The sequence below is a fragment of the Cervus canadensis genome, chromosome 1, assembly GCF_019320065.1.
Source record: "Cervus canadensis isolate Bull #8, Minnesota chromosome 1, ASM1932006v1, whole genome shotgun sequence".
NCBI lineage: Eukaryota > Metazoa > Chordata > Mammalia > Artiodactyla > Cervidae > Cervus > Cervus canadensis.
In genome coordinates this window covers 63,572,332-63,599,531 of record NC_057386.1, presented here as the reverse complement: position 1 = coordinate 63,599,531, position 27,200 = coordinate 63,572,332, and the positions used below count along the sequence as shown (strand labels likewise).

The window sequence follows — 27,200 nt, the reverse complement described above, 5'->3', positions numbered from 1 at the left end:
ATTCCAGATAATTAAAGGGTTGTTCTTCCAAGTAGATTTTGGGTTTTCTTCTCAAATGGATTTTTTTTTTTATGACATCCTTTTTATTTATCTACTTATTTATTTAGATTGGTGAAAAAGTAATGCAATTTCAGACCATGAATTTTAAATCATTATAAGGAGGCTCAAACACGTCTTTATTAATCAAAATAAGAAGCATTACAATCAGTACATTTTTATCAATGAGAAATAAGTTTGTTATTCCTGTAGCATAAAAATCTGTGTTTCGGGATTAAGCAAACTCTTGGAAAGCATTTTCTCCCTCCTGCTGGTTGTGAAAGCATTTTCCTTGCAAAAAGTTGTTGAGATGCTTTAAGAAGTGTTAGTCAGTTGGCGAGAGGTCAGGTAAATATGCCAAGTGAGGCAAAACTTTGTAGCCTAATTCATTCAGTTTTTGCAGCATTGGCTGTATGACGTGTGGTCGGGCGTTGTTTTAGAGAAGAGTTCACCCTTTCTGTTGATCAATGCTGGCTGCAGGCATTGTAGTTTTTGATACATCCTCATCAATTTGCTGAGCATACTTCTCAGATGTAAAGGTTTTGCTGAGATTCAAAAAGTGATAGTGGATCAGACAGATAGCAGACCACCAAACAATGCCCGTGACCTTTTTTTGGTGCAAGTTTGGCTCTGGGAAGTGCTTTGCAGCTTCGAGCTGGTTGTCGTATAAAATGTGCTTTTCATTGCACGTCACAATCCAATTGAGAAATGGTTCGTTGTTGTTAGATAGCATAAGAGAAGATACTTCTAAACAATTATTTTTTGGATTTTTAGTCAGTTCATGAGGCACCCACTTACTGAACATTTTCACCTTTCCAATTTGCTTCAAATGCTGAACGACTGTAGAATGGTCAACGTTGAGTTCTTTAGCAGCTTCTCATGTACTTGTAGGAGGATCAGCTTTGATGATCCTCTCAATTGGTCATTGTCAACTTCCAGTGGCCGGCCACCGTGCTTCTCGTCTTCAAGGCTCTCGTCTCCTTTGCAAAACTTCTTGAACGACCAGTGAATAAGAAAATTCAAATAAGAAAATCACTCAAATTTGCTTTTTGCCTTAACATCATTTCTCTAGTCTGAAATAAATAGAAAGTAAACAGGAAACAGTAAGTCATTAGCATAAAAATATAAAGCAAGAAATGCTCATTAAAATGATATGTAGCATAACCACATTTATTTAAGAATGTATTCCAATATCAAACAGCAAATTTCAACAATGCAAAACTGCAGTTACTTTTGCACCAACCTAAATGTCTGTTTCTGGTTGTGCTGGGTCTTCACTGCTGAGCGGGCTTTTCTCTAATTGCAGAGAGTGCGGGCTCCTCTTTATTTGTGGTGTGCGGCTTCTCATTGCAGTGGCTTCTCTTGTTGTGGTGCACAGGCTCTAGGGAGCGTGGGCGCAGTAGTTGCAGCTTCTGAGCTCTAGAGCCCTGGCTTAATACTTGTGGCACACGGACTTAGCTGCCCTGATGTGTGGGATCCTCTCAGATCAGGGATCAGACCTGTGTCTCCTGCATTGGCAGGTGGATTGTTCACCACTGAGCCACCAGGGAAGCCTTAAGATGGATTTCTTAACAGAAACTACCTACCTAGGACATATTCTTGCCCACGGCACTGACAGACAATAATTCCTTTTATTTTCACTATTGTCTGAGGTCCTAGGAAATAATGGAAGTTGGTAGGCAATTAGTAGCCCTCATACTTAGCCCTCAGTTCTGTGTTTGCCATGTTAGAGCCCAGTTCTCATGTTTAAAGAGTCTATAATCCTCCATAACTTTGTATCTAACTTCCCTCTCAGTATCAGTTGGATTTTGCATGTCTTTGGCTTTCAAAATATCTGACTGACTTCCAGTTGGATTCTGTATAAGGCTTTGAGTATAGTCACAATTTCTGACTTAACTCTAATGACATAAGGCTTTGTTGGACCTCTTTATCTTCTGTATCTCTTAACTATTTCTTAATATTTTTATTGCTTCCTAGAATTTATAAATAGTTCATTTGCAATAGTTTTCAAATCATCTTGCCTTCTTTTCCTTGTCATTCCTTTAGTTCTGTGTCTGACTGAACAGGTTGCTGATACGTCTACCTGAAGGAATGCTAGTCTCATTTGCTGTGCACGGCTCTCACAGTTTGTTTCTTTACACTGTAATGTTTATCGTTATCTCATCTTCATCAGGTATTACGTGTGAGTGTCAGAATTCTTCTCAAGCGTGTACTTAATAAGTGGCTTCACGTTCCCCTGACGTTGCTTTCCTGATGGGATTCCCATGTTTTTTCTGTGTCCATTATTCAGTATTCCTGCTATACTTTTCTCAGGTTCTGAAGTGTGTTCCACTGGGTTGCATTGCTGGAAGTTTGAACTGGTTAAGTGGAATATTAATCTGCTGTATTTTTACTAGCTTCAGAGAGTGTTACCTTTTAATGAGCATCGTCTTGTAGCATAAAGAAAATATTTCAAAAATATTCAGCATTCAGCACTCATACATGCCTTGAGTTATTTGTTACTGTATCCAGTGGAAAGGTTTGAGCCAATAGTATTGTAACCATATGTATAGTGAGCACTTCATAAATGTTTATTGAATGAAGAGCCTTCCTGGCATGTATTACTTTATTCTGCTCATTCCTATTCCTAAAGACAGTGCTGTAACCCAGCATAGAGGAATAAGAATGTTGAAGTTTGATGTCTTCCAAAATATTTCACAGCTGTCATAGCTGGCCAGCACTATAGTGTGTTTCATATATGTTTCATAAAGAGTGTTTCATATATGAAACAGACTATTGTTAAAGCACTATCTATTGTAATAGTTAAAATGTTTACTGTAGTGAAGGTAGAAAACCCGGGTTGACTTGGTATGAGCAATAGCGGCACTTTTGATGTTATGTCTCATTTAAATTAAAATATTTCAAAGATAGAGCATACTTAAACGTAATTTAATCTGGATTCTGACTCTGTTTCTCTTGGTTTTGCCTCTTGTATAATGCCTTGGTCCTTGCGCCAGCTTTCTTCATGTTTACAAGAGGGCTGCCAGCGGTAATGTAAACTGTTTGCTTCCTTGTAGCTATGCGGATTATAATCCAGAGGGCAGGAGAGAGTTGTTCCCCACAATCATTGAACAAAAAACTCTGATCTTATCCAGATTTAACACTTAAGATCAACCACTGTGGCAAAGAACATTCCTTAAAATGGTAGGCTTAGGCCTGGGTTCATTGCCTGTCCCTCAGCACCAAAACAAATATTAAACCCTTACCAGAGATGGGCAAGGCAGTCGTGAAGAAGACCGCAGCTCCACTGAAGGACACCGAAGAGCTCTCGAGTAAAGGAGCAGCACATTGATGAACGACCAAGCTCAGCCATAAAAATGTCAATTCATTATATGTCATGTATATGTTATAGTAACCAGGCTCCTACTAGATTTGCATGGATAATTCTCATGTTCCTGTAGTAAAGAAACTGCAAGAAGGACTGAGAGGGACTCCCCTGGTGGTCCAGTGGGTCGGGCTCCACGCTCCCAACACGGGGGCCCGGGCTCGTTCCCTGCTCAGGGGGCCATATCCCACATGCACAACAAAGAGTGTACGCAACTAAAAAGATCCCTCGTGCCGCGATGAAGATTAGAATCCTGCCTGCTGCTACTAAGACCTGGCCCAGCCAAATAAATCCATAAGTAAATATTAAGGAGAAGGACAAGAAAGTATTTTAGAAAGGAAGAACAATGGGGTAGGGTTTTCTCTATCAGATATCAATATATAATGCTATAGTAACTAAAACTTGCAAGACTTCCCTGGTGGTCCAGCAGTTAAGAGTCCACCTCACAGTGAGGGGTGAGGTCCCATCCCTGGTCAGGAAACTAAGATCCCACAAGCCGTGGAGAGACTACATGCATGCTGCGACTTTTGAGTCCTTGCACCACAGCTGGAGAGCCTGCAATGAAAGATTCCACGTGCTGCCGCTAAGGCTCGACGCAACCAGATAAATATTTTTAAACAGTGGTTCTCTGTGTGAGAATGCAGAGAAGTACAGCCATACAAAGAAGCCGTAAGCATAAGCCTTTGGCTTATTCCGTAAGCTTTTGTATACCTGTCTACTTGATGATAAAGATGCCATACATCTTTTCAATTCTGAGGGAAAAGGCCAGACTGTTCAGTAAAGTGTAGGGATAATTGGGTGTCTATTGAAATGAATTAAAGTTAGAGCCCTACCCCACCCCTTTTCCAAAATAAACCAGAGGTCTTTTAAAGAGTGAAAGATCAAAAGAATATAATAGAAGGAAAGTATTTGTACAGTATTAGTTTGAAAGGCTTTTCTAAGCAAGACGCAGAATCTAAAAGCCAAAAAGTTGATGTATTTGCATAGAGAATTAAAATTTGCATATTGGAAGATAACATTAAAAGTTAAACATTTCTAACCAAGTAATGACCATCTTCTACATATAAACAGTCCCTAAAAATACATGAGAAAAGGGTAAACAATGCAATGAAATAATCGTCATAGGACATTATTAATGAAGTCAGTGAAGAAATACATTTACATAATCACTATATATATGAAAAGATGCTAAATCTTGAAAATCAAAGACGTACAAATTAAAACAATAATGGAATGTCATTTTTCAGCCATCAGATTATCATTCTTTTAAGCTATTGCCAGTATCCATTTTGGGGAAGCCTACAGGGAGTAAACTTGTTTTATACAGTTGGTGAAGGACAAAATGATAAAATTAAAAGTTCAGCTTTCACATCACACCCATTAGGATAGCTGTGATGAAAAAGAAAAAATGATAAGTGTTGGAGAAATTGAAGCTTGTGCATAGCTGATGGGAATGTATGGTGAAGCCATTAATGGAAAACGGTATGGTGTTTCCCCAGAAAGTTAAATAGAATTACCATAAGACCCAACAGTTCCACTTCAAAGTGTATCCCCCCAAAGAACCGAAAACAAGAGGTCTCGGGTGTAACAGTGTTCAGAGCAGTGTTATTCACAGTAGTGAAAAGGTGGGAACAGCCCAGAGGTTAATCACCAGGCAAACGGATAAACAAAATATGGTATATACAAAAGTGGAATATTTATTTAGTCTTTAAAAGGAATGAAGTTCTTGGGTAAATCTCAAGGAATGCTGTTGTTGGATCATATGATTAGAGTATTAAGTTTTGTAAGAAGCAGCCTACTGACTTCGTTGAGTTCTATGATGTTTGAGTCTTTTTTAAAAAAACTAACTCATTTTAATATCTTGAAAATGTATTCATGTATTGCTTATAATAGGAAAGTAATTTTTCTTCTAGTTTTATTGAGATATAGTTGACATAACTATATAATTTAAGGTGTACTGCATAATGATTTGATTAACATACATCATGCAGTGATTACCACAATAAATTTAGTGAATATTCATCGTCTCCTATAGATACCAAATTAAAGAAATAGAAAAAAGTTGTCTTGGATGAGCATTCTTAGGATTTACTGTCTTAACTTTCATATTTAACATACACAGTGCTAATTGTATTTATCACGTTATACATTGTATCCCTGGTACACAGTAATAACTAGAAGTGTGTATCTTTTCAGACGTAGAGAACAGACTGGGGAGTTCAGGATGGGGAGACACGTGTGCTGATTCGTGTCGATGTGAGGCAGAAACCACCACGATATTGTAAAGTAATTAGTCTCCAATTACAGTTAACTAATTTTAGAAAAAAGTATGTACCTTTTGACTGTCCTCCTCCAGTTCCCCCTGCATACCCCCGTCTCTGGTAACCACAAATTTGATCTTTTTCTATGAGTCACTATACTTTGTTGGTTCCTGTTACACAACACTGCGATTCTGTATTTCTGTACATTTCAAACTGATCACCATGATAAGTACAGTTGCGATATGTCACCTTACAAAGATTGGAGTTATTGACTACATTCCACACACTGTACATTTCATACTCATAAGTCATTTATTTTGCAACTGGAAGTTTGTACCTCTTAATCTGCCTCACCTCTTCTTTCCTTCTCCTACCCCCTTACCCAGGAAAAGGATTTCTAAAGTAATAGTCACAACATAGAAAATTTTATGTTTCACAATACAAAAATAACCATTTTCAAGTTCTGTGCATTTTCTTACAGGTTTTTATTTTGGGGGGTTGGTTTTTTGATCATACATAGTCTCTCAAAGAGCTTCCCTTGTGTCTCAGACAGTAAAGCATCTGCCTGCAATGTGGGAGACCTGGGTTTGATCCCTGGGTTGAGAAGATCATGGCAACTCACTCCAGTATTCTTACCTGGAGAATCCCCAAGGACAGAGGTGCCTGGCAGGCTAGTCCATGGGGTCGCAGTCCGACATGACTGAGCAACTAAGCGCAGCACACAGGCTCTCAAATGGATTGACAGTTTTGTTTCCAGCTTTTTAAAAACTCTATATTGGTGTCATTAAAAGTTCTTCTAAGGAGAAGGAAATGGCAACCCACTCCAGTATTCTTATCTGGAAAAGTCCGTGGACAGAGGAGCCTGGCAGGCTGCAGTCCATGGGGTTACATTCCTGAGCATGTGTGCACGGGGGTGGAGGGAGACGGGTTGGTGGCAATAAAGTGGTAGAACTAAAAAAGTTCTAAAATGTTTACTTTGACTACATAATTGTGACACATCGATACCATGAAATAGCAATTTAAGATTTCTCTATTGTTAAGACAATTATATAACCCCCTTCTTTATATACAAATTCATTTTTATAGTACTCATTGTTTTGTTATGATTGATTCCTAAATGGCATGTCATCTTAATTTTAAAATTGTAGATACACTAATGTGTGTGTGCTCAGTCGCTTCAGTCATATCTGACTCTGCAGCTCTATTTACTGTAGCCTGCCAGGCTCCTCTGTCCATGGGATTCCTAGGCAAGAATACTGGAGTGGGTTGCCATGCTCTCCTCCAGGGTACCTCTCCGACCCAGGGATCGAGCCTGAGTCTGTTATATCTCCTACATTGGCAGGCGGGTTCTTTACCACTGATGCCACCTGGGGAGCCCCAGATATACTAATAATGACTTTTTAAATATATAAAATTTTTAATTATACTGGCCCTCTCTCTCTCTCTTTTTTTTTTTTTTTTTGAGGAGAAACAAGATGTAGAACCTCTTTTTTCCGTAATATATTGTACATGAGTTTTGATAAAGCAGTAGACTTTTACTGGATTCTTTTACTATTACCTTTTTTCCCCATCCTCCTTACCTTGACATTCTTTCCCACCTATGAGGACTTCTGTATTTCTTTCAAAAGCTTTCAAATTTTACTTCTAAAAAGGAGCGAATCAGAATTCCAGTGCAGCCAGCTTGAATTAGTCTTTCTGTTCCTCCAGGCAGTGAATTAGCCCTTGAGAAAACATTGGCAATTATGTCTCTGAAGCCTCAGTGTCTGCATAGGTGGACTGGAATGCATTAAAGAGAAACATTGTCAGACCCTTCCTCAAGATGAAATCCTGTTCTTACTAATTATAAGTCACTTTTGTTGTTGCTGCTGCTGTTTTTTCTGAGTTACTTGGGTTTTAAAAGTTATTATTTGCTTTAATGAAAGTTGGAAGTAGATTGTTACAGTATGTAGTTGGTTCTTGTTTTATGTTACAGAAATATGTCAAGAGAGTTTGCTCTTTAAAGGAGTCCTGTGGTGAATATTTTTTCTTATTATAGAATATCACTTCTTTTTCTAATTTTGTGAATATTGGACCTTTGTGTTTCTTTCAGTGACAAATACTGAGATGTTTTATTTCTGGTTCAGACTACAGTGCTTAGCAGTAATTCATTTTTGCTGATGAACTAGGTAACATTCTCCCATATATTAATATCTTGTGTATTTTAGTTGGGTTTGTTACTGCAAAGAAACAGATTTCTCTAGTACTTCAGTAGTTCTCAAAAGTGTGATGCCCGTAATCAGAAGCATCAGCATCCCATCACCTGGGAGCATGTTAGAGATGCACGTTATTAGGCTGTGCCTTAGACCTCTACTGTTCAAAGCCTGAGTGGGGGGCGGGGGGCAGAAGCCTGGGCTTTTACACTCCCTTTGGGTGACCCTGGTGTGTGCTCAAGTTTAGGACTGCTGGTTTAGATGATATCTGCAGTATCTGAAAATCTCAGCTCTTAATCACTGGAGGCCTACATTTGGTTTAATTCCAAGGGATGTGTTAGGAACTATAGCAATATTGCTTCTAAGAGACGTGTAGATGAAAAACGGATAGCATGGGCTGCCTCACAGAAGTTGCTTTCGTTGTTTCCAGCAATTGAGATTTTAAGAACTAAACAGAGCCAAGATTCCTTCCCTACTGAGTTGAACCAAATTGTTTCAGTGCTTAGGATAATTAGCAGAAGCTTCTCATTTGATACCATCATTTAACTGAGATAGTTAAAGTGACAAATCATGAAATCACATTTAAAATACATAAGATTATTTTCAGAGTTAAGAAATTCCTGAATTAGCTCTTTTTCAAAGCTTTTAAGTTGTAAATAATTACAAGCAGACATATAATATCTGGGAAACATTTCATTAATATAATTAAGATATGTTAATATGTTCATTAATTATTGGCTTATTTTTACATAGTTCTTCATTTAGGGAGTAACATCTACCTATCTGGTTAGTTTTTAAACATTTGTAATGTAAAAATGTTATGCTAATACCTATGTGTATTTTTTCATTGGAAAATACTCCTAAATGAAGATATTACATGCATTTAATAAGTTATTTCAGATGGGTCCTTCAGGGTGGAATATTAACATTTTAAACATGGTGTTATTTTATAAATGAGAACCCTTGTTTTAAAGAACAAGGTCTCTTTGCTAAATTTGGGGCTTTAAAGCTTATTTTGGCTCTTAACTCTACAGCAGATTTTTGTATTTCAACTTAGGAAGATAATTACTCTCTCTAGAAGAGGTATAACTGGTTTGATGGTGATGTCCTCTTGGCATCACAGATGGATCTTGTTCGTGCTATGGATTAGAATCAAGGACTAGACAACCAAAGGAATACTAACAATATTCCCTTTGTACATATTGAGAAGTGGAAGATTTCTTAAAGTCAGGGTAAAGCTACCAACTTTTTGAAGATACTGTTTGTGATTTTTAAGCAAAAAAGGGTATCTAAGTATAATTCACCCTCTACATATAACGAAGTCATATTGTGAAAGGTCAGCTTTTTAGAATCAGCCAAAATAAATTACTCATCCATTTGTTAATTATTTTCCAAATGTTTATAACTCAAGAGTGAATGAAGAGTAGAATGTATTTTAAGAAAGCCCTTTCCCAAGGGGCTTCCCTTGTGGCTCAGCTGGTAAAGAATCAGCCTGCAATGCGGGAGACCGGAGTTTGATCCCTGGGTTGGGAAGATCCCCTGGAGAAGGGAAAGGCTACCCACTCCAGTGTTCTGACCTAGAGAATTCCATGGACTGTAGAGTCCATGGGGATGCAAAGAGTCAGACACGACTGAGCAACTTTCGCTTTCACTTTTACCCAATCAGTGAGTCTAAGATGTCTAACTAGTTTACAGCAAAAGATGTGGTAGAGAATTTCCTGTGGGTGTTTATTTAGTTTGGGGCCCAGGTGAGATTAATAAAATTGAGATGGGAAGCAATGTTCTGAAATTAACCAATCCCTTTCGGTGTGAGCTCAACCACGCACTAATGAATATTCTGTGTTTAAGGTCTCTTTATGCTTGTGTTACTTAATCCATTTTCAATATAACTTACTTTCTAAGTTTGGTAAAATGCTTAAACTGGCTACTTATAAGGTATCTGAAACATGCATAAGATTGGCAGTGCTGTGCTGTGCTTAGTCATGTTCAGCTCTTTGTGACTCCATGGACCATGGACCATGGCCCGCCAGGCTCCTCTGTCAATGGGAATTCTCTAGGCAAGAGTCCTGGAGTGGGGTTGCCATACCCTCCTCCCAGGAATCTTCCCAACCCAGGGATTGAACCCAGGTCTCCCGCATTGCAGACGGATTCTTTACCATCTGAGCCACCAAGGAAGCCCGTGAATACTGGAGTGGGTAGACTGTTCCTTCTCCAGGGGATCTTCCTGTCCCAGGAATCAAACCGGGGTCTCCTGCACTGCAGGCAGTTCTTTACCAGCTGAACTCCCAGGGAAGCCCAAATTGGCAGTAGATTTGTCTGATAGATTTTTTTCTTCTCTAAGAACTTAGTATATAATTCCTCATAAAGTACCTTATTTAAGAAGAATAATTAAGAATAATTCATTTTTGACTCTCTATTAGTGAAACAGGTCACAGTACTACCAGTCTATAAGAAACAGAGTGTTTCAAAAAGCCTTTAGTCTGAAGTGAAATGAAATTTGAAGAGAGAATTTATATAAAACAAGATTTTTTTGAACTTTCAAATTAAAATTTTAAATAATATACTTCAGTTTATTTGTGATGGAGGCAGGGAATCTGATGAATGAAGACTGAAAAGATTGATAACATATTCATTTTTTTGTATAGGATAAGAAGAAATATTTTAAATTTCTCAGTCTGCCCTAGTGATTCATGGTACTTGCTTTTCTTCAAGTTAGAGAAGTCAGTTCCCAAAGTAGTCTGACATTTTTTGTTATGCTGACTTGGGCTGAAGGCAAATCTCATTTTGTCTTCTTGATTCATAAACTTTATGTTAAACCAGTTTATCTTAGTATGCCATTTTATTTGTTTCAATTTTATAGTTATCTGAGGGAAACCAAAAGTATGCAAACCTACAGAAAAGCATCCAGAAAGCTAAAATCGGCAGACATGAAACAGTAAGTTTGTATCCGTACATTCTTGAATAATGGCCATTCTAAGTGTAATGAAAGCATTCGTGCTTCCTGTGAGGAGGATGCTGTTCCTACTAGAAAAGAAGCAAGTCCCAGCAAAGGCTGTGAACATTTGACCTGATAAATCCACTGATTGTGAACCTAGATTTATTCTTATTGTATTGTAATGGCAGTGTGGCAAAGAAACAAACTCTGGAGCCAGACTGCCTGGGCTTTCGTCTCCTAAACGCTCTCTTCTCGGTTTTCTCAGTTGTAAGATGGGGAATAATAAAATCTGCTTCATTGCGTTATTGTCTGATTAAGCTAGCTAATATTTGCAAAGCACTTAGAAGAGAGCCTGGCACAAAGTAAGCCCTGTATAAATGTTTATGTAAATTTTTAAGAGTTGGGGTTTTTAAAAGTCTTGGCACAGAACCAATTGAAAACTGTCAATATAGGGCTGTTGTGGTCTTATAATATTTTTAAATGATTAAATGAATATTGACCTATTTTATTTTTAAAAAGTATGGTGTTCTCTAAAGTATTATATTAGGGATTTTTAAAAATCACTTTACTTTTTAGTTTTTTCATTATCTCAGGTTTGAACTTATAACTTGAAAAAATGTTGAAGATCACCATGAACCTCTAAGCATTTCATTGCAGCCTCTGTTGGTACCACTTGTTGTGAAAGAGACTCAAAAACTTGTCACACTGTAGAAAGGAATACATCACAGATTTACATAGCTTTATGCTTTTCAAAGTTATTTTACATACATTCTTTCTGGGAGTAGTCAGCACAGTCACAGATAGGAACTGGAAAATGGTAATTGCTAAAGAATATTTAAGGGAAGGTGAGTTCTGGGCACAACCTGAATCTTGTGTTTCTTCATTTGGCAGCAATTGCCACTTTTTAAAATTTAATCGTGGTTTTTTTTCCTTTGATTTGGCAATAACCTATAGAAGCACCTTCAACTAATGGTGTAACGTATTCACACTCCATAATAGTCAGCCTGCTGAAGATTACCCATTCACTTTAACCTCTGAAACTAGGGGGAAAAACCACTAGCAAACCTCGTTGGTGCCTACAGCTATCAGAAGATTATAGTAACAAGAGTTCAGAACGAGTCCTGAGAAAGATGAACTCTTGTATTCATCCTGAGTTCGCTAGTCAGGAGTTTTCAGAAATAGCTGAAAGCTTTTTCTACCTATTAGCTGTTATTCATGGTGACCATGATACTGCTGACAGTGACAATGAAGAAGACATAGCTATCATATATATGCTGCTTACTATGAGCCAGGCGGGTGCTGTTCCAAACGCATTTTCTGTATTGAATTTTGCCAACAGTCCAAGGAGGTGGCCTCTGTTACTGTCTTCATTTTTACATTTGAGGAACTGAAACCACAGAAAGGTTAAGTAATGTGGCAAAAACTCTGTTATCTTAAAATGTAAATTATGGGAGTGGGTCTGGTGAGGTCTTTGCAGCCTCCAGACATTCTTTGGATTCATTGGAGAGTATATAACTCCATTGCTAATACTAGCAAAGGGGGTACTCTTTTGCCCCCTTCTGATGCCTATGTCAGAAGCTTTCTCTATCTCCTTTATACTTTAATAAAACTTTATTACACACACACACAAAAAAAGTAATGTGGCAAAGGTCTTGTTGCTAATAGCCAATCTGGGATGGCTCCCAGTTCAAGATATCTGGAGAGCTGTCCCTGTATTCACAGATACTCAACACTCTGCTTCACTGGGCTTCATTAGCTTTTTCTCCTCTCATTTTTCATTGAGGATTATGTATGATTTGGGTATTGATAGCAAATAATGATCATCTCATCTTGCGGTTATTTTAAATCACTCCTGAACTGTGCTAATATGGCATACATTAATCATATACAGTTGTTTACTTTTGAATTGAAATTAAATACAATTAAATTCAGTTTCTCAGTAACAAGAGTTACATTTCATGTCCTTAGCAGCCGCATGTAGTTAATGTGCCCTGCACTGGAGAACACAGTCTAGAACATTTCTGTTATTGCAGTTCTGTTGAGCTCTGCTGCATCAGGCTCTGTACGTGCATTCTGTTGCATTGATGCTAGCAAAAGGAGCCAATGAGAGCAACTGAAGGCAAAAGTAGAAAAATACAAGCTAGCAAGGAACCTTAAACGAGTCCCATTAGAGAGTTGGAACTCTATTTGGTTTTGCCTGAAACTTATCCTATAGTTCTATACCATAACCTTTTCCAGTATTTGATTTTAGTTCGGGCTTATTTTTCATACATACAAACTGAATACCAACAGCACTGTGACTTATACCTGTTAATGAAAACTGTGGCTAGAAATTTCAAATACTGTTTATTGGATCATTTTGTGTTTCAAAATTTTATTTTGGTTTACCTTTAAAGAAAAGTGATGGGAGGTCACAGTTCTATTGTTTCTGATATCTTTAAATATTTTTAAAGGTCAGTCATTCTTGAAGACTAGGAAATTATCTAGAACACTTTTTTTTAAGGAAAACTTTATACTGTCTGATGTTGCCATAAAATTTAGTGTGTGTGTGTGTGTGTGTATATATACAGTCTTGTGAAACTCTCCAAAAAATGACCATTTGTCATGTAATGACAAATGACAACTGTTATGTAATGACAATCATCTTTGAGTTTCCATTTGGTTAACATATATAATGGGAGATTGCAGAGAAAAATGAGAATTGAGTTTGTTCTTATACTGTGAATATATGTATGTTGTTGTCAAAAGCCTAATGCATATCAGTTATGAGAAATAAGATAAAAATGTTTATAAAGTGTATAATCTTAAAACATGGCATTTTGTTTGTCTTATTGGACATAACATTATTTTGAATGCAGGAAGAGCGAACTATGCTGGCAAAAGAGCTTTCTTCTCTTCGAGACCAAAGGGAACAGCTAAAGGCTGAAGTAGAAAAATACAGAGAATGTGACCCACAAGTTGTGGAAGAAATACGTAAGTTTGTGTTACTCCCTAAGAGTTCTTAAATTTGCTAATGAAAGATACTTTATACTTCTAGTTGCTGGTAACCACTCTCCATGTATATGAGAAAATAAAGCCCTTAATGCTATTAATATTTCCATTAAGGAGTCTTAATGTTAAAGCACTGAACAGTCAAAGCTGAGCATTTCAGGAATCAGGAGAGTTGGTGGGGTAGGATAAAGACATAAAATACAAGCTCAGGAGGCTGAGGAGTCAGAGAAGGAACTAAGTTGGCCTCAAGTACCTTGTATCCAGAAAGAAATACACCATTACAGGAAAAGAATACCAAAAGATTTGAGTTAACAAGTTGCAGAAAATTAGTCTGTGTGTTGACTTGCCATTTGAATATTCCAGTGATGTTTCTCCTTACTTTTAAACCAGAGTCCCCAAAGCTTCATTTTCAATATTTTTTTTGTACTTTTATATAAAGATAGAATTTTGAATACTTGAGGAAATGAGAGGTATTATACTTAATTGTTTAGAAAAATATGCATAACTTTTTTCATATTTTTCTGTCTTAGCTTGTCTTTTCATTTAGGAAATTATCAAGTGAAAGATTTAGAAAAATGGATATTATAGTATGTGATTGACGGCTTTGAGAGAAAATTGAAAATATTTAATGTTTTTAAATTAACCTGAGGACAGTTTGATTACAGTTAAGTTTAATGGTGTTATTTATAACTAAAAAAGTATTAAGCAGTTCAGTTAGTGTAATCTAAAGTTAAACTTAATTTTAGAGACAGATTCTACTTTGCACAACTTCAAGAGGTGTCATTCAAATACATGTAGTACACGGCCTAGATAATATATATTAGCCCTGATTCAGCTGATTACCCAGGGTGATTTTCAAAGCAAAGTGGAGACTTTGAAAGAAGAACCGTCTGTGCCAGTCATTTTCTGTGAATTATTTGAGGAGATATTTTGACTCTTTCATGCTGCCCACGGTTTCATTTCATGTATCATCTTCCTACAGAAGAAACTATTGATACTAACCAAATCTGCTTCAGAATTAACCACTTTAATCTGTTTTATTAAAGTTTTAACTAATATCAAGTGACCCTCAGTGTACACAGGCACATCAAAGCAGCAGGAGACAGTTAGGCGTTCACTACTCGGAGGCGAGGCCTCGTCGTGAGTCATCTGCAAAAGGAAACACCGACTACTTGTTACAGAGAACATCAAATATTGTGTCTCCTACCCAGAGCAGTGTCTCATCAAAAGAGCATTTTTAAGAACAGTATTCTTACCCAGATTTGTAATACTTCGGGTGGCTTATTTTCAGGATCAGCATAGCTGTTCCCTCTGGCAGTTGATCATGAAAATTCTGTTTCAGGAACCAAATATGATCTTTCGTCTATTACTTTCACTTGAATCTACCTTCCTGATTTTAGTTTTGTATAATTCTTGGACTTTTTTCTTGAAGTGTCAACTCTTTGCTTACCTGCCTTATTCTCTTCTCTGTCTAGGGACCCACAGCTCATAGCCACACCCAGCCATGGCTTCTGCTTTTCACTTTGTGGTCCCTATTGTATTGCCACAGCTCTTTCCCTGGGCAGGTGACTGTGACTAATATCACCTCCACTTGTAACCTCCCATTTTTACGGACTTCTCCACAGTTAGATTGTATCTGTCCACTCAGGAATGACTAAAAACTCTTATTTAGGCTTTCAAAATTACTCTGACCTTTACTGATGGTGATCCTAAGCCAGTAGATCTTGTAGTGCAGAAAATCAATAGGGATTCTGTGCCAGACTAATTCATGAAGTGGGAAAACTTATTTCGAGCGTGTAACTTCAGATTTGACATTCCTTGTACCTCTGAACCACGGAGCAATTTTGGCAAGTGCATCACTTTTTAGAAAGATAGTAAAACTTGAAGGGAGAAGTTTCAGGTATATTAAAGGTGATGGATTTTCTGGAGAGTAGACTAGCATAGTTGAGATAGAAGTTGCAACTGTAACTTTGTACTAGTTGCCTGAATTCTCTCCATCTTAACCTTTAAATTTCTAACAGTTTGGTAACTTATTTCTCAACCCAAGGAAATATGTTAATGTGAATGAGTTTTAAGCAGGGTAGGAGGGCTAAGTCAGCGAGAAGAAAAATTTTCTAGTTTACAGTAAGTTAATAGATTTTATCTCTCTTCATCAACACCACACCTAGATTATCTTTTAGTATTTATTTATGCCACCATATAAGGTGAATCTGTATTTGGGTTCTATAGAATTTATAATCATGGATCTGTTACACATATATAAACTTTAGACATTTTCACATTGTACATTTTTTACATTAATAGGAGAATGAGAGGATAAGAGTCTTTCCTGGCTTTGTGGAAAGCCAGAAAAAAATCCATTTTTTCATTCCATTAAAAAATCATCTATTTTTATAAAATATATAATTATAGAAAATTTCATATTAAATAGACAGTAGATATCTAGGATAATTACATTATTTCAAAAAATATATTTTAGATGTGAAGGTAGAATATTTTTTCCTATGGAAACTACAGAACTACAATCAGAATGAAAAAAAAAAAAGCTGTCAGAACCTGTATACCTATAGAAAGAATTTTTAGACTAACTTTAGTTCATACTTTTATGGAGAAATGCCTAGTCCTCTGCTTTTAAAATTCAGAACAGCTCACAAAAGTTTATTCAAATGTGGCACTTTGACTTTCAGCCAAGATAAAGCAGTAATGTACTGAACTTATGCACACATAAAAACAAAAAACGCGAAATAATGGTTTCCAAGATACTTGAAATTAGATGGCAAAGAAAAGTGATTCCTAGAAAAAGGAAACAGACAAAGTAAGCCTTACAATTATCCCAACTTATTTTTTTTTGAGAGAGTTTCCTGACTGCAGCACAAGGAAGGAGAACCTCGGAAAGTCAGGATGAAGCTGAGAGTCAGGGAGACCAGCGTGGACAGAGTTCACAGGGCAGCATTCTGGAGGGCAGAGAGGGGCCCAGACAGAGAGCCCTCTCCTCTCGGGTATTCTGTGCACGCATATGAGGAGACTGCCCAAAGCTGAGGAGAGAACGACCGCAGAGGGCCAGACGAGAGGGCTGGGGTAGTGTCTGTTCTCACCAGCCGGATTAGACGCATTTATAATTCACGAGGCATTGAGTAGAGTATCCAAGGTGGACTGAGCTCTACCCTCAACCCAGCTAACACACCGTAAGAGCAAGTCTTGAAAGCATCAAATTATTGCAAGATAACTTAAATGCATTCCAGACAAAGCTCAGTGATATACAAATACAAAAGTACCCAGCAGTGTAAAATTCATAATGTCTGGCATACGATGAAAGATTACCAGGCATACAAAGAAGTAGGAAAAATATGTTCATTAGTGAGAAGAATACTCCTTCAATCAAAACTGATCCAGAATTGACACAGATAATAGAATTAGAAGACCATAAATGTAAAAGTTATTGTGAAAGTGAAAGTTGCTCAGTCGTGTCTGACTTTTTGCAACCTCATGGACTATACAGCCCATGGAATTCTCTAGGCCAGAATACTGAACTGGGTAACCTTTCTCTTCTCCAGGGGATCTTCCCAACCCAGGGATTGAACCCAAGTCTCCTGCATTGCAGGTGGATTCTAAATGTATTCTATATTTTCAAAAAGTAAGTAGAAACATTGACGACATAAAAAAGATCCAAGCCAAACTTCTGGAGATGAACACTACAGTGTCTGAAAAGAAAAATGCACTGGATTGGATTAATAGCAGACTAAACTTGCAGCAGAAGAAAGGATTAGTGTATTTAAAGACTATGGCAATAAATATGATCCAAAATGAAACTCAGAGGAAAAGAAAAATTTTTAATGAAAATAGCATCTGTGAAATATAAGACAACTTCAATTACCCTAATATATATGTAATTGGAGTCCTAGAAGGAGTGTGTATTGGGGGTGGGGGCACAGTAGGGGCGTTTCAGGTCAGAAAAATATCTGAGGAAATAAAGGCTAAATTTTTTTCAAATTTTATTAAAACTGTAAACCCACAGATTCAGGAAATTTAAATATGTAGGTAGTAAATAGCAGTAATTTTCTTATCACTAAATCTAAAGAACTTTTTTAGGCTTTAACTTAACTGACCTGAAATCCTCTTTCCTCAATGAGATTATTGTTTTTAAAATGTGCTTTTTGATAATGAGGAACTTCCCAGGATTTGGCTATCATATTATTGCAGAACAGATTAAAGGATTATGAGTTTCACAAATTGATTTTAATAGGATTTTGTTCTTAATAGCATGGCTATAACATCCAAATTATAACAGTCAGGCTTGTCCTTAAGTATATAATGGCTTATTTAGAAGCAGTTTTTCTGTGGGTAATAGCTATAACCTATATGTCCATGTAGATACAGCTCTGTATTATCTTTTATTTCTCAATCCCTGCAGGAAATATTCATATTTCATCATGCTAATTGAATTAAAGTGAGAACAGATAAACTGTAATAAAAATGAATTCTCACAGTAAAAGGTTTGGAAAGTAAATCTTAGAAGTACTTAAGAGATTTTTCTTAGAAGTAAATGCCCAGATGACAATTAAAATGGTGGAGTAAGGACCTTTGAAAATGTACCCTTCCACGAAAACTGGAAAAAATTATTACAGCTTTTCCAGAACTCTAGAAACTAACCAAAGACTTACCTAGTCAAGAAAAATGGCCAGATTTCTGTAAGAAGAGCAGACTTTGTGGTGTTCAACTTGCCCTACTCCCATCTTCTGCTCTCCAGCTCAAGAGTAACCTTGAGAAAAAGCAGCCCCGCATTCTTAGTATCAGAGAGAGTAGAATGGACCTGGAGCTCTGTAAGACCCTCATGCCAAAGAATTGTTGTCATTATTTGGCAACCTTGATGCTCCCCTAAAAGCTACCAATAGATGGTATTGCCTTTTTTGACCGGACTTGGAATATGCCCATCACTAACAGGGGAGCATCCCTGGGGAGTGTTTGTCTGAAACTGTTACAGGCAAGAATTTTAACTTCACAGGTCTCTTGGGTGATGAATAAGTTAAAAACAGTGGACTAACCAAAAAATTTTAAAGGAGAAGCCAAAAGAGATGTTCATAGATACCTTGAAATCAGCATATTCCTAGAAATCTAAGCGCCCATACACACGTTGGGCTCTACACACATTGCTCATTCTCATAGAAAACCTGAAGTGGTCCTAACCTCCCACTGCCTGCTGACCTTGACACTCTGTATAGAGGTGGAGGCTACAGCAGAGTTGTAAATCACTTAACAATATTGTTGGAACATGCTCAAGCACACACACACAGCCTCTCAGCAGAGATGTGAAGATTTAGTCCAGGTGTAAAGGAAGTCTCCATTCAGTCACTGGCTGACCAATAAGCACACTGACTGGAGACTGCAGTAGCCATACATAACAAAAATACAGACTTCACAGAATTCGTTCAGAGAAATCTCTAGCTAAACAATAACTATGAGTGGCTGCAACAGCAGCCCTGGGAAGGTGAGAAGAATCAGATTTCCAAAATTGAAATATCATATTATTGTAAATGTCCAACTTCCAGTGAAAAATTGCAAGACATGCAAAGAAATAAGAAAATATAGCTCATGTATGATTTTGAACTTTGAATCAGCAATTTAAATATGTTAAAAGAGCTAAAGAAAAACATGTTGGACTTCCCTGGTGATACAGTAGATACAAATCCACCTGCCAATGCAGGGGATATGGGTTCAATCCCCGGTCCAGGAAGATTCCACATGCTGTGGAGCAACTAAGCATGCAAGCCACAACTACTGCAAGCCCACGAGGCACTGCTGAAGCCCATGTGCCTGGGACCTGTGCTCTGCAATGAGAGAAACCACCGCAGTGAAGTGCGCTTGAAGTGCACCACTGCTGCAACAAAGAGGAGCCCCTTTACGCTGCAACCAGAGAGAGCCCTCACACAGAGATGAAGACCCAGTGCAACCAAAAGTGAATACACTATTTAAAGAGAGAAAAGGTATGTCTAAAGCAGAGTACATCATGCGAAATGCCAGGCTGGATGAAGCACAAGCTGGAATCAAGATTGCTGGGAGAAATATCAGTAACCTCAGATATGCAGATGACACCACCCTTATGGCAGAAAGTGAAGAACTAAAGAGCCTCTGATGAAAGTGAAAGAGGAGAGTGAAAAAGCTGGCTTAAAACTCAACATTCAGAAAACTAAGATCATGGCATCTGGTCCCATCACTTCATAGCAGACAGATGGGGAAACAATGGAAACAGTGACAGATTTTATTTTGGGGGGCTCCAATATCACTGCAGGTGGTGACTGAAGTCATGAAATTAAAAGATGCTTGCTCTTTGGAAGGAAAGTTTGACCAACCTAGACAGCATATTAAAAAGCAGAGACAATACTTTGCCAACAAAGGCCTGTCTAGTCAAAGCTATGGTTTTTCCAGTGGTCATGTATGGATGTGAGAGTTGGACTATAAAGAAAGCTGAACGCCGAAGAATTGATGCTTTTGACCTGTGGTGTTGGAGAAGACTCTTGAGAGTCCTTTGGACTGCAAGGAGATGCAACCAGTGCATCCTAAAGGAAATCAGTCCTGAAGATTCATTGGAAGGACTGATGCTGAAGCTGAAACTCCCATACTTTGGCTACCTGATGTGAAGAACTGACTCATTGGGAAAGATCCTGATGCTGGGAAAGATTGAAGATGGGAGAAGGGGACAACAGCAGATGAAATGATTGGATGGCATCACCGACTCAGTGGACACGAGTTTGAGCAAGCTCTGGGAGTTGATGATGGACAGGGAGCCCTGATATGCTGCAGTCCATGGGATCACAAAGAGTCGGACATGACTGAGCAACTGAACTGAACTAAACGAACTAAAGGAAAATCTGTGAATGATACATCAAATACAGTAATCCCCTACATACAAATGAGTTCCATTCCAAGAGCACATTCGTAAGTGGAACAGTTAGTCTAGATACCAAGCAACACAATCGGCTATATAGTACTATACTATATACTGTAATAGGTTATAATACTTTTCACACAAATAATACATTTAAAAAACACAAAAAATAAAGCTTACTGCACAGTACCTTGAAAAGTACAATAGTATAGTACAACTGCTGACATTAGGAACTGGCATCCAGTGAACAGGCAAGATGAGTTAGCGACTGGAGAGGAGGTGGGAGATGGTAGGGTTGAAGTATTGTCAGCAGTAGGAGACAGAGGGCAAACTGCAGTTTCACTCATGTCTGATGATGGCACAGGTTCTGGTTCCTTGCTAGATTCAGTTCTATCTACCTTCTTGGAAGAAAGATCCAGTGATGTCTGGGAAGTAGCTCTTGCTGTCCCATCACAGAGGATGACACGGTAACATTGGATTGCATCTGGACAGCTGCTGCAACTTTTGTGTGCCCTTCTACCTTACCGTTTCCCGCATCGAGAATTTCTTCAGCTGTTCCTTCTTGTCTGTCGCTGTTTTCTCTGAACCTCCTGTTCCATTTTTTTGCCTCACTCCACTCTTAATTATATTCACTTTTGTTTTCATCATTATCACTTGGCACTTCTTAGCACCAGCTACATTACCATGGCTTTTGTACTTGCTCTTGGACATCCTGGACTTGAAATAAAGATACTGTACTGCTGTCCTCCATACACTACCGTACAGTAAAGCACACAGAAGCACACCCACCTGTAGAGGACGCGTGCATGTGCCAGTGTATGCTAGACACGAGAACTGACTTACCTGACTGGACGTCCGAACGCACGTCTGCATGTTTGAAGGTTCATATGGAAGGTGTTTACTGTAGAGAATATAAATAAAGAGGGAGGATAAAGAAGGAACCAAGTAGAAATTCTGGCACTGACAACTATAGTAACTAACTGAAAAATTCACTGGAAGGATTAACAGCAGATTTGAGCAGGCAAAAGAAAGTTATCTTCAGTAACTTGAAGATAGTTCTATTGAGATAATCCAATCTGAGAAACAGATTAGAAAGAATGAAAAAGCATTAATAGAGTCTCACAAACCTATGGTATGGTATCAGGAATGCCAACATTCTCATAATGACTGTCCCAGAAGGAAATGAGAGAGAAAGCTGCCAAAGGAGTAAAAGCTGAAAATGTCTCAAATCTGATGAAAAACATTAATTTACACATCGAAAAAGCTTAACAAACTCCAGTTAGGACAACCTCAAAGAGATCCATACATAAACTCATAATAGTCAAACTGTCAATTGAAGGCAATAAAAAAAGAAGTAATTCATCATATATAATGTATCTTCAATCAGATTCTTAGAAGCCATAGTTGCCAGAGATATTAAAATGACATATTCAAAATGATGAAAGGAAAAGCTGTCAACCAAGAATTCTATATATGGAAATATTTTTCTTCAAAAATGAAAAACAAACTAAGATATTCTCAGGTAAATAATTGAAAGAGTTTGTTATGAAAAAAATATAGAATTCCTTCTGGTTGGAGTGAAAGAATAGTAGATAGTAACTTGATCAACTTGAAGAAATAAAGTAGATTTATAGGAGTAAATCTAAAGGATAGTATTGTGTATTTTTGTTCGTATCTGTTACATTCTCCTATCCAATTTAAATTATAGCTACATAAAGCAATGATAAACATGTTTTAGGGCATGCAATGTATAAAATACATTTTGTGACAGTAACAGCATAAAAGTGGGGAGGAAATGGAGCTATATAGGAGCAAAACTTTCCTAATTTAGTAGTAATTCTAATTAAAATGTTAATAGTCATCCCTAGGGCAATCACTAAGAAAATAACCCAAAAATATTTGGTAAAAGAAATAAAGGAATTAAAATGATACGCTAAAAATTGCCATTTAGCATAAAATGAAGCAATAGTGGAGGAACTGAGGAAGAAAAATTATATGACTTATAGAAAATAAATAGCAGATAAAAATCCTACTTTATCAGTAATTACATTAAATGTAAATAGATTAAAATCTAATTCAAAGGCGGGGATCAGCATGATAGATTGAAAACACATAAACTACTGTCTACAAAAGACTCACATTTGACTCAAAGACACAAATATGGTAAAAGTAAAAGCTGGAAAAAGATTACATGAAAACAGTAACCAAAAGCAAGCTAGAGTGGCTAAACCAATACCAGAGAAAATTGACTTTAAGACAGAAATTGATGCTGGAGACAAAGAAGTACAGTTTATAATTATAATGATAAAGGGGTCAATTCTTCAAGATGATATGACAATTATAAACACATATACAGCAAACAATAGAGAATTGAAATACATAAAACAAAACCCAAAAGTATTTGAAGGGATAGACAATTCAACAATAATAATTAAAAATTTCAGTTCTCCATTTTGAGTAAAGAATGGAACAGAAGGATGGAACTTAAGCAAGAAATTAGAAGACTAAAAGCTACAGACCGACTGAATCTCTCTGGGACACTCCGTAGCACCAGAAGACTTTCCCTTCTCATGTGCTCAGTCGCTCAGCTGCCTCTCATTCTCTGCGACCCGATGGGCTATGTGGACCCCATGGACTGTAGCCCACCAGGCTTCTCTGTCCATGAGATTTCCCAAGCAGGAATACAGGAGTGGCTGCCATTTCCTTCTCCAGGGGATCTTCCCAGGGAAGACCCAGGGATCGAACCCAGGTCTCTTGCATCTCCTGCATTGGCAGGTGAATTCTTTACCAGTTGAGCCAACAGGGAAGCTTTATTCTTCTTAAGTACACATGAAATATTCTTAAAGATAGATCAGATGTTAAGCTTACATCTCAATAAATTTAAATAGGTTGATAATACAAAGTATGCTTTCTGATAACAGTGAAATGTAAAAGATAAATAACAAGGAAATTTGAGAAATTTACAAATATGTTGAAATGAATCAACTCGTAAGAGGGATGGCTCAAACAAAATCACAAGGGAAATTGGGAAATACTGTGAGATAGTGAAAATGAAAACATTAAGAAAACTTACTGGATGCAATGAAGACATTGTTCAGTGGAAAACTTATATTAATATATGTTTATAATTATTATTATATTATTAAGATATATTAATATATATTATATTAATATATTATTGTATTATATAATAATATAATAATGACTGTGTTAAAAATTGGGACAGCTCTCAAAAGCCTAGCCTTCTATCTTATTCTAGAAAAAGAAGAGCAAATTAAACCCAAAGCAAATATAAGGAAGAAAATAAAATGACTAGAACAGAAATAAGAGAAATGGAGAATCAAAAAAACAAGAGAAAGTCAGTGAGGTCAAAAGTTGACCCTTTTAGCAGATCAACAAACTTGACAAACCTTTGGCTAGACATCAAGAAAGAAGGAAGATTTAAATTGCTAAAATCGGAAATGAAAGAAAGATCATTATTGACCTTATAAAAAGGATTAGAAAGGAATACTATGAGCAGTGGTATGTCAATAAATTGGACAAGGTATAAGAAGTGAACAAGTTTCTAAAAGGATACAAAGTACCAAAACCAACTCAAGTAGAAATGAACTCTGCAAATAGATGTATGGGCTTCCCTGGTGACTCAGTGATGAAGAAGCTGCCTGCCAGTGCAAGAGGTGTGAGTTCAATCCTCGGGTCAGGAAGATCCCTTGGAAAAGGAGATGGGAACCCACTCCAGTATTCTTGCCTGAGAAATCCCATGGACAGAGGAGCCTGGTGTGCTGCAGTCCATGGGGCCACAAAGAGTCAGATCAGACTGAGCAACTGAACAACAAATAGATGTGTGATATGTTAAGAGATTGATTTGGGAATCGAAAGCTTCTATAATGAAACACTAAGTCTATACTGTTGAGTTCTATCAGTTTAAAGAAGTACCTCTTCAATGAAAACAGAAAAAAGCTTAGAAAAGAGAAATCACTTCCTAACTTATTCTTTGGATCTTACTCTCTAGTCAAGGTTGTATCAGTGTTACTCTGATACCCAAACCAAAGACATCATCAGGAAGAAAAACTGTAGTCAAGTATCATTTACAAATGTAAAAATTCTTGACAAAGTACTAGTAAATCAAATCCAGCAGTACGTAAAAAAGATTACACATCCTGATTAAGTGACATTTATCAGGAATGAAAGGTTGACTCAACATACAAAAATCAATCTAATGCAACATATTGGTAGAATAAAGGTGGGGTAACTCCACAAGATTGTGTCAGTAGACAAAGTATTTGATAAAATCCAACACCCTTTTGTGATAAAAACACTCAAACTGGGAATAGAAGTGAACTTCCTCAATCTAATAAAAGGGTATCTATAAAAAATGCACAGCTAACATAATGAGTGGTGAAAGACTGTATGCTTTCTCCAAGGATGTCCACTCTTACCACTTCTATTCAATATTGTACTGGAAATTCAAGCCAGGGCAATTAGGCAAGAAAGAGAAATAAAAGGCATCCGTATTAAAAATAAAAAAGCAAAGCTATCTGTTTGCAGTTGACATGATCTTAGCCCTAAGCAATCCATAAAACAACAGAATACAATTATTAGAGTTCACAAGTGAGTTCAACTGATGGCAAAATAGAAAATCAATGTGTAATAAATATTTGTATTTTATAAACCCTCAATAAACTGCCTGAAAATGAAATTGAGAAAAAATTCCACTTAGCATAGCATCAAAATGAATAAAATGCTTAAGAGAAAATTAATTGAAGAAGTACAAGGCTTGTACTGAAATCTAAACTATTAATGAAGTTAAAGATCTATATAAATAGAAACACATCCTGTGTTCATGAATTGAATGACCTACATATTTTTAAGGTGAAATACTCCCCCAGTTGATCTAAAGATTAACTCAAATCTCCAAAATTCCACTTTCTTTTTTGTAGAAATTGTTGTTGGTTCTAAAATTCGTATGAAAATGCAAGGGACCCAAAACAGCCAAAAGAATCTTGGAGAAACAGAGTTGGAAGGCTCAAATTTCTCAGTTTCAAAACTTACTATGAAACTTGAGTCATCAACTCAGGCAGCAAAAAAAATCGTGTCATTTGCAGCAACACGCGTGGACCTAGAGAGTGTCGTACTGAGTGAGTAAGTCAGACAGAGGCAGGAATGTCTCATGACATCCCTTATGTGCAGAGTCTAAAGGAAGTGGTACAAGTGAGCTTATTTACAAAACAGACTCAGAGAGAACAAACTTAGGGTTGCAGGGGGAAGGATGAGAGGAAGGGGTAAGTAGGAAGTTTGGGATGGACAGGTACACACTGCTATTAAAATGGATAACCAACAAGGACCCACTGTATAGCATGTGGAACTCTGCTCAATGTTATGTGGCAGCGTGGATGAGAGGGGAGTTTGGGGGAGAATGGATACCTGTATATGTATGGCTGAGTCCCTTTGCTGTCCGCCTGAAATTATCACAACATTGTTAGCTGGCTATACTCCAGTACAAAATAAAAAGTTTGGGGACTTGCCTGGCTGTCCAGTGCTTAAGACTGTGCCTCCCAATATAGTGTGGGTTCGATCCTGATCAGGGAACTAAGATCCCACATACTGTGGGGTACAGCCAAAAAGTTTAAAAAAATTTTTAATAAAAATTAATTTTTGTAAAAAACTTCAGTACATCAAGGCAATTTGGTACTAGTAAATGAATAAGCATATAGGTTAATGAAATAGACTTGAGAGTCCAGAAGTAAACAAGGTTTTGAACAAGGGTACGAAGACCATTCAATCAGGACAGAATAGTGTTTTCAGCTAATGACACTTGGACACCACTGGTTATCCACATGTAAATGAGTCATCCTGGCCTCCCACTTCACGCTGTATACAGACATTTCACTCGGCTGGAGCAGAGATTTAAATGTAACAGCTAAAACTATAGAACTCTTAGGGAAAAAACATAGCTATCTGTGTCTGTACCCTTGGTTTTTTAGATATGACATCAAAAGCTCAAGCAGTCATATAAAAAGTAGATAAATTTGCCTTCATCGAAACTGACAACTTTTGTATGTCTAAGTACATTATCTCGAAAGTGAAAACAAACCCCACAAAATAGGAAAAAATAGTTGCAAATCTTATATCTGAAAAGAACTCTTATGACTCAATAATAAAAAATTGAAACACAGGCAAATGGGCTTCCATGGTGGCTCAGATGGTAAAGAATCTGCCTGCAATGCAGGAGCCCTGGGTTGAGAAGATCCCCTCAAGAAGGGAGTGGCTACCCACTCCAGTGTTCTTACCTGGAAAATTCTATGGACAGAAGAGCCTGGTGGGCTACAGTCCATGGGGTCACAGAGTTGGACACAACTGAGCAACTAACACACGAAAGATTCGAGTACATTTTTCCAAGGAAAATATACAAATGGCCAAAGAGCATATGAAAAGAAACTCAGCATCATTGGTCATTAGGGAAATGCAAATCACAACACAAGGAGATACTCATTAGGATGACTGTTATAAAAGGAAGGCAAAATAATTATTGGTGAGGTTG

The 27,200-nt window shown here is 37.3% G+C and overlaps 1 protein-coding gene across 2 annotated transcripts in view; it reads left to right on the top strand.

Moving 5' to 3' along the window:
* The window catches only part of MND1 (meiotic nuclear divisions 1), an 82,808-nt gene that overhangs the window by 39,214 nt on the left and 16,394 nt on the right, over nucleotides 1-27,200 (top strand). For both annotated transcript variants that reach the window (XM_043484320.1, XM_043484310.1), the window contains exons 5-6: nucleotides 10,711-10,785; nucleotides 13,644-13,758. In XM_043484320.1, the coding sequence (XP_043340255.1) occupies nucleotides 10,711-10,785; nucleotides 13,644-13,758 (190 nt within the window). The remainder of the gene's footprint in view (nucleotides 1-10,710; nucleotides 10,786-13,643; nucleotides 13,759-27,200) is intronic.